Below are 9,052 nucleotides of genomic sequence, written 5' to 3' on the forward strand. Positions count from 1 at the left end.
TGCTGGGATAGGCTCCAGCCCCCCTGCGACCCTGATCAGGATAAGCGGGTTCAGATAATGGATGGATGGATGGATGTTCACATTGTGCTTATTGCGCTATATTGGAAACACTTCCATAAAAGGAGAAGATATCAGCAGTAGTTCTCTCTCCTTCTAAAGCATGAAGGTAAGACTTTGGTGCATTTGCTCAGTTCAGATGCGTTGCTGAATCTTTGTGTTCCTGAAGCATCAGGTCGGATGAGAAAATAAACACTCAAAAGTATAGAGACAGAGCCGCAGCATTAAATGAGCTTTTATTGTTTCCTGCACACTCCCAGCCTCCAAGTGCAATAAGCAAAGTGTCATTCTGTCTGTCTTTACTCAGCCACTCTCCTTCAACACTCTTCTTTTTCATTAACCTTTTAAGGTGTAACAGCACAAATACTGTATGTGATTAACTGAACTTAACTGAACTTTCTAATGCTGTTGGGACAATTACTACTGGCAATTAAAAGCAATGCAGTTCACTAACTTTGAAAAATAAATATTAAAAAAAAACTACTGGTACGGTAATATACATAGCTGTGACTGGGAAAAGCACTAAATGGATTGTCCAGCTGCGCTGAACTCATTCCAACAACAATGAGCGCATTAACCAACCTGGAATTCAGCAGGTCTGAAATAGCAGACCTGTGGGTAAGGCTATTTATCTTAAAATGCTAATCTAGTCATGCATTATTTGTGCATATACTATTTATCTCCATAAACAGATACAATGATAACAATCTTGGCTTTTTTAACATGGTAGCAAATATTTATATTTTTGCAGCAATGCTGAATTAACTGTTCAGTGCAATGTCTACTCTTGCTTGAGTAGAATGAATTCCGAGCATGCCTAGTGCTGCCCGGCAGCCTACTGTGACTCACGCGCTCAGTTCATTAACACATTCACTCACACGCCAACCTCCCTCTCATCAGTCTCCCTCTCATCCACTTCTTTAGACATGCAGAAGACACGGAGCTGCTAAGATAGAGGAATGTGTTTTCTTGAAGTTAATAGAATAATGGTCAATAGAAGCACTGCCAGTCTCTATCATTCTCTCTCTCTCTTTTGTTCTCTCTCACTCTCTTTTTCTTGCTGTCTTGCTCTCTCACTCTCCCCCACCTCTCACTCTCTCTCTCTCCTCAATATGCCTAATTTATAGTAAAGCAAATAAAGCAGCTGCCAGTGAAGTACTGAAAGCAGATTTGATCAGGCAGGCAGGTGTGCTCCAGCTCTGTATGGCTTCACTTCCTCACACGGTCTTGTAGGCCGGACAAGCCACCTCAGATTGCTTCAAAGCCTCGTCATAGGAGGGCAGTTTCACCTAGGAGTGATGAAAATGATAAATAAACAATGTTGATGCTGTTGTTTACGTGATTTTGTTTTTTGTTTGTCTGCATGCCAGTATTTCTTGACGAATACTGAATGAATGATGACAATTCTACAAAGAAGCTGTATTCACTGTATTTACTGCAAGCCTATGAAATGAGTCAATGCGCATATCATGTACGCACACGCACACACATAGGCACGCACACACACGCAAGCACCCACAATAAAATACATGCAACGTGACTCACCGATACACTCTTCTCCTCATCCTGACCCTTCTTGTTTTCGCAGGTCAGTTTAATCACATGGTAACACTGGGTCACAATGTGTGCTGTATACACCTGTGAGTGGGGCAACACAAGGGGGCAAGTGAGTGAATGGAGACGTAGGTAAGAACAGTTGGGCTTATGTCCTAAAATGAAGTAGGTTCTTGCGTTTGTAAGGATGCCCCCACTCTGCACCCATTCCCATTTGAGTGATCATCAATGCTTCAGATAAAATTACATGTAAAGATATCACAGCAAGGGTCATATGAGGAGGTGATAGTGCTCACTGGGTATTTATTTTATTTTTATTATTATTATTATTATTATTATTATTATTATTAATAATAATAATAATAATTATTATTATTATTATTAATTATTATTATTATTATTATTACTAGTTCAGAGGCTTTATAGGAGCCCCCTTCCCTCTATCTCTCCCATTCATCTTGGGACTGTCTGGGCTTTCTTGATTGCTTCTCTGCACCGAGCAGTGGGGGCCCCCATCTCCGATCCCTCAGGCAGTCAGCAAACACCTCCAGACTGGGACATAAACCCAGAGAACACAGAGTGCTTTCTGCTCACTGGCCCATCCTGCATTGGGGCCCCACCCCCATTTCACCTGAACAAGCCCCGATTGACGGGGACGTCAAGGAAGCAGGGGGACGTGAGGTGAAGCCATACTGCACTGTCCAAGACGTGAGCATTTTCAACATGCCAAATGTCAACCTGCCAAAGGACGTCTGTAGCAGCTGAGAATAACCCCCTTTTGATCAGTCAATACACTAGGCTGTGTGTGTGTGTGTAGGTGTTCAGATATATGTGCGTGCATCTGTATATGTACATGTCAGTGTAAGAATTTGCATATATATACACTAGTGTGTGTATGTGTGAGTATATGTGTAAATGCAAATACGTACAGTGCAGTCCGTAAGTTATACTTCAGCAGTTACATTATCAATGATGATAACACCCCCACCACCATATTTATTTCACAGATTGGGGGGGGGGGGGTTGCTTTGGTTTTTGGGCAGTTCCTTTTAGCCTCTACACTTTGCTCTTGCCATCACTCTGATCAAAGTCAATCTTGGTCTAATCTATCCACGATACCACAATATTCTCCAGGCTCTTTTCAGTACTTCTTAGCAAACTGTAACCTGGGCATCCTGTTTTTACCAGCTAACTAGTGGTTTGCATCTTGTAGTGTAGCCTCCGTAACTATGTTTGAGAAGTCTTCTGCGGAGAGTAGTCACTGACACATCCGCGTCTGCCTCCTGAAGAGTGTGTCTGATCTATCGGACAGGTTTCTGATCTATCGGATTTTATTCATTATGGAATTCTTCGGTCATCAACTGTAGAGGTCTACCTTGGCCTATCAGCTCCTTTACAATTACTGAGACTCCATAATGGCATTTTTGCTTATGTTCACAATAACAGGCTCCAAAGGCAATCAAATGCCTAGCTTTCTTACACTACACTAACGAAGCAATTGAATACACCTGACTAATCTGAAATGGCTGAAAAGCCAACTGTCCAATTACTTTTGGTCTCATAAAATTGGGGGACTATGTATATAAGGGATGTAATTCTTACACGGATCATCCGATATGGATGTAAATACTCTCAATTAGTCATTAGTCCATTTCAAATCTTGCTGGAATACAGAGCCAAAAGAATAGAAATGGTACCACTGTCCAAATACGTATGGACTGTACTGAATGTGTGTGTCTGTATACAGAGTTATGGTGTGTGGAGAATAAGGGGGAACAGCTGAAGGTGTTCTGTGTGTTTGTGGAGAAGTAATATTAAAGGGTGGAGCACCACACAAATTTCTGTGGTGTTATTTCTGGACGCCAACTTCAGAGTCCCATCCCCATCCCCCAACACCATGTCCTGGGGGCAGCCCAAAGGAAATGGGCAGGTGGTGGGGGGGGGGATGGGGTAGACAGAACAAGGTCTCTGTCACATGGAAATGGCATTAAAAAACAGAATCTCCACATTTATGTAATAACCTGTCAGGCCTCCCACACACTGCGAGCATGTGCAGAACCCATCAGTATGCACCTTCATCAGCAGGTAGAGAACAAACAGCACTCCGAATATCTATGGTCATGTGAGCCAGCTCCTTCGGCTGTAGCTCCGTCCGCCTGTCATATACGTCTGTGCAGGAGAGAAGAGCAGGAGATGAGAGATCAGGCACAGAGAGAGGAGAGATGAGAGTAGAGAGAGAGAGAGAGAGAGAGGAGAGAGAGAGAGAGAGAGAGGAGAGAGAGGAGAGGAGAGAAGAGAGGAGAGAGAGAGAGAGAGAGAGAGAGAGAGAGAGAGAGAGAGAGAGAGAGAGAGAGAGAGAGAGAGAGAGAGAGAGAGAGAGAGAGAGAGAGAGAGAGAGAGCGTGGCAGAAACACGCTGTTAATGAGAGAGGTCTAGAGGAGAAGGGCCAGACTGGTCAAAGCTGACAGGAAGATGCAGTAATGCAAATAATCAGGCATTACAACCAGTAGTATACATAAAAGCATCTCTGAACACACAATGTGTCAAACTCTAGGTGGATAGGCTACAGCAGAAGACTTAATAAGTGTAAAAGTCCCAATAAATACCTAATAAAGTGCTCACTGGGTGTATGAAAAATCAATAAAGAAAATCAATAAATCACTGATGCAATGAACCATACAAAACAACAATCAAAATACAAATCCTGATGATATACAGATTAGATCCAAAACAAGACTGAAAAGAAAAACCTAAATAAAAATTGCATAACCAAACAAAGGGAAGATGAGACTCAGTCTTAGTTCTGGGGGACAGTAAGGGTGAGGAACATGTGAGATGCAGGGTACAGGGGTAAATGTGCATTGGGCTCACCACTAGACGGTCACCCCCCTCAAAAGTGGGGGTCCCTGGGGTCCCCCAGGGGCCACTGAAGATGGATATCACGCTCATCCCCAGATCCAGGTACAGCTGGACGAGGAAGGGGACCAGGTGTTTGGAGACGCCCTGGGGGATGAACGGAGAAACAGGTGAGGCACAGACCGAGATGTTTCGCTACATATCCATCATTTCAGATATCATCTGAATACTGACGTACTAATCAAACACTGAAAGAACACCTACTATGAGGGCTGTTCCAGGTAGTCAACATTTACCTTGCAATTATCATCACATACTGGTATTGGAGGTGTATTAAATGGGAAGAGTTTACTAGACTAAAATATGAAGATGTATTGAATGTGTAAACAAGAAATAGTACTAATTCCTTTTGAAATAATAATTTTGTACAGATATTTACTGCAAGTTCACTTGATTGGAAACCCATTAAACGGCCGCACCACTAATTGTTTAAAATGTAAATGGCGTGCTTCATGGGCAGTTGGTGTGTGATTTGTCCTGGAAGTTGACTCACTGACAACAGCAGTGAACAATCATAATAAACTCTCCTGTCTACTCAGCAACGCTAGTCCATCCCTCTCCCTCTTTTGCAATTGGTTGTTTATTATCTGTATGGCTGTCCACCAAGCCACCAAAACAAAATATTTGGTTGGTAGTTCACGCTAGCAGAGCTCCAGACTGCGACTTTTCTTGGTGATACGAGTGAATTTTTATAAAGGTTGCATCAGATATGCTCTTCTGCATACCACTGTTGTAATGTGTGGTTATTTGCATTAAGCTGGTGTACAGGTCTATCAAATAAAGTGCTCACTGAGTGTTTAATACATCATTAAAGGAAAAAGAGTATTATCAAGAAGCCACTTTTTCTGCTGATTTCTCTGTATTGTTGTATATTGCATATTGTTTGTTGTTTGTGTGTTGAATTTCATGACATTTTGTCCAAAAGAAGACGGTGAAAAACATTGACCAATGCATACGCATCTCTCAGCTCCTCCCTCTCTCTCTCTCACACACACACACACACACACACACACACACACATACACATACACACAGACAGACACACAGACAGACACACACACACACACACACACACACACAGACACAAACACACACACAGTCAACATGTGTTCATGTGGCTGAAGCATCATACTGAGATATGCATGTACGTGTGTGCATATTGCCAGAGAGCTGGAAAACTGCAAGGATTTTCATGTTTAACCACATCCATAAATATTGAAACAAGTTCTCCTTTCTTCTGTCTCAAAATACTGAGCAAATATTGATGTGTCGGGAAGGGAGAAACCAAAAACATTTCATACATGCGGCTCTTTTTTAACATCTTTTTTCAGGGGTATGTTCTGAGCGTGCTCTGTTCAGCTGAGAGGAAAGTTCTGGAAAATCAATCATGAATTAGTGTATTTGGAGCCCCCACATTCCTCAGACCCTCTTAGGGTTATTACAGTTCTGTGAGACGGGGAATTGAGCCAGGGAGGAGTGGCTTTATTGGGGGGGAGGGGATGAAGAGGGTAATTGATAGGGCTGACGAGACTGAATGGGGGCGGGCAGAATCATTTGGGGGTGGTTGTCTCAGTACAAATGCTCAGGACTCATATTCTGCAGTCGATCGGTTTGATTGATTGACGAGGCACGGTTACCTTGCGAAGTCCAAACAGAGCTAAGATGCACGAGATCAGCATCATAAGCAACAGCAGGAAGTTAGAGGTGGTGTCAACTGGAGAGAGAGCAGACAGACAGCGGCACTTTACAACAGACATCAACACGCAGTCATTACACTTTAACACTGTACCACTGACACAATGACAGCCAGTATAACTCAGAAGTAGAATTACTGACAGAGCCAGAAGCACATACAGGCAATATAACAGACAAAGGTACAGAATCAGGGTCAGTAACTCACTCTTATCACTGGTGCAGAGAGAGACAGTGTCAGAGACACACAAGACACTGACACACAGACAGACGCGTTAACCCTGTGATAGGAACACAGAGAGACAATACCACCATATTAAAGTCGCAGAGAGACAATATCACTGATAGAAAGAGTGGAAACAGACAACCTAAAAAGATTTCACATTACAGTTACAGAAAGACATAGACCTTCCGACACAGAAATTCATGTTTTCTATTCACAGACTACATATTGGCCACTTTATATTTTACATTGAAGTTGCCGTCAGTGGCAGGAGATAAACCTACAGAGACCCCGTGAAGGCAGGTGCTTATGAATATTCATTAGCAGTGAGACTGTTGCTTGTTTGATTCGAATTTGAATCTATTGATGTGTGCAAAGCCCATGAATCTGCCAATAAATTCAAAATCCAGATATGTTTTCCGGACCTGAATATTCATGAGTGCCGAGAAAGCTAGCGCTCTTTCAGCAGAACTATTCATCAGAAACAGGAAGGAACACAGGGTGCAGCATCTTGTTTCTAGCAAATAAACAAGAGGCGCATCAGCCAAAAAAACAGGAAGTCCGAGGCTACAGACTGAGGTAGGGACACAGAGAGACAGAGAGACAGGATATCAGACTAACACAAACAGAGCAAAGAAATAACAGCAGCACAGATACAGATTGATAATGTATTACCTTGTACTACCATAGACATATAGTAATGGGCATTTGATGCAATAAAGGGTTTGTAAATGTTACTACACTAAGCTTTTGTGAGTTTAATGGAAATAAAAAAGCCCTGCCAATAATATTGAGCAGACCATTAAATCCTGCTCCAGTGCAGTAATTCACATGCAAGCACAGTTGTATTAAATGGAAAAGCCAGGGACCCAAACCCAGAGCCATGGACACCAGGAACAGACAGAGGGAGCGACATCACATGGAGACAGGAAGACATTGAGTGAAAGCGTGTTTCTGAGCTTCAGCGGGGGTGAAAACATCTCCACTGGGCTACTCACATATCAGCTGGCCGTGGGTCAGGCTCTCACTGTGGACGAATCCACAGAGATCCTTACCATTGAAGATCCAAACTGTGATGTCGAAACATACCATCAGCGTGGAAACCTGCATCCACAAACACATACAACCAACATGTGGTTAAAGCAGGATGTTGAAATAAGAGGAAATTTCCACTCCACTGAAAACATGACCATAGAGAGATAACCTAGCATTTCTTAGCATGCTTGTGTGTTTGTGTGTGTGTGTAAAAGGAGACACACAGAAAAAGAAAAAACAAACAAACTTGGGGACAGGCACAGTATGAAAGACCACAGCGATACCTGGAAGTGGTGTGACTCTTGAGGCCAAACAGAGGAAACGGAGGGAGGAGTAAGGTTTCACAAAAAAAAAGTACAGAAGGGCACGTTCATTCCGCACAGTGAATGCAACTGTGTCATAGACCCCTCTTTTGAGTCAATTCTTCCTGCCAACACCAACAGCTCTGTGGCCAGCAAGTCAGGAAGACAAATTGTTTGATTAAAAAGGCACCCAAAATTACATAACTGAGGCCTTATTTCCACATGAAACTCATTTCCTAATTTCTGGGCCTCTCATAAGGTTGTTGATGCAGAAGGACACAAAAATGGTGAAATGCAGTTAAACATGCGAGAAACAGTTTGATATGCTGCGCATTTTAGCAGTTAAATATTCACACATTCTCATTACATTCCTGGTATTTTAAATACATAATCAATTAAATTTGAGTATTTGAAATCAATAAATGCAAAGTTAGCCAAACAAACCAATAATTAAACTATTTCCACATTTGGCATTATCTTCACAGCACAAGGGTTACACATTTCTCAAGGTTTCCTGTTGGAGGACATTGACCAGTGTGCTAGAATTAAAAGTGCGTGCAAACCTTTTTTTACAGAGAGAAAATGGCGGAGTTCCCGTTTAGCACCTGTAATGGTGCTTCTCTCTTAAAGTGCCAGTACCACCCACCCCATACAGCAAGTTCACAGCCACCTCTTAAAGTATATAAAGCATCTCACCCAACAGAAACTATAACTAAACTAACTTGAATGACAAACTTAAAAAAGGTGCTACCCAGTCTAAAAGCAGGCTGGGTGTTCTTAGTTATTAGATAAAAATGTAATGGCATTTCACTTCCGGTCTGTGACTGAAATGAAGATTTTCATCAGAGAAGAAAGCTCAAGTTTGCCCTTCCTTGTGTACAATGAACTGTATATAACTGTATATAATAACATCAATTATGGTGTTTTAATGAAACACCACATACTTATGGATGGAAAAAGCTGTGTAGAAACAAACAGTTTGTTCTAAACGACAAAGTAAACAACCAGAGGGGCCTGATAAGCGCTGATTAAAGCACGTTCAGTGTGCGTGAGTGAGGAGTGGAGTACGCGCAGGTGTTACCAGGTAGTAGGTGATGAAGACGAAGGCAGCGGTGCGGACATCGCAGCACAGGCTGCGGGAGACGAGGGCCAGGTGGACGTCACGCATGGTGGCAGAGTTTCAGACTGCCTGACTGCAGGGAAGAAGTGAGGGAACAAGCAAGTAGCTGCAACTAACCAACAACTTCCTTCCTGAGAGCAGTGCAGCACGGTG

The 9,052-nt window shown here is 42.6% G+C and overlaps 1 protein-coding gene across 1 annotated transcript; it reads right to left on the bottom strand.

The window, feature by feature from the left end:
* Positions 1-274: 274 nt before the first annotated feature.
* Positions 275-9,052, bottom strand: LOC133137146 (uncharacterized). The gene is made up of 7 exons (XM_061255213.1): positions 8,861-9,052; positions 7,441-7,546; positions 6,165-6,241; positions 4,483-4,614; positions 3,685-3,780; positions 1,603-1,695; positions 275-1,346 (listed from the first exon to the last, which is right to left on the bottom strand). The coding sequence occupies exons 1-5, from the start codon at positions 8,945-8,947 to the stop codon at positions 3,730-3,732; spliced, it is 453 nt and encodes a 150-aa protein (XP_061111197.1). The 5' UTR covers positions 8,948-9,052; the 3' UTR covers positions 275-1,346; positions 1,603-1,695; positions 3,685-3,729.

This window comes from Conger conger, chromosome 9, assembly GCF_963514075.1.
Source record: "Conger conger chromosome 9, fConCon1.1, whole genome shotgun sequence".
Taxonomy (NCBI): Eukaryota; Metazoa; Chordata; class Actinopteri; order Anguilliformes; family Congridae; genus Conger; species Conger conger.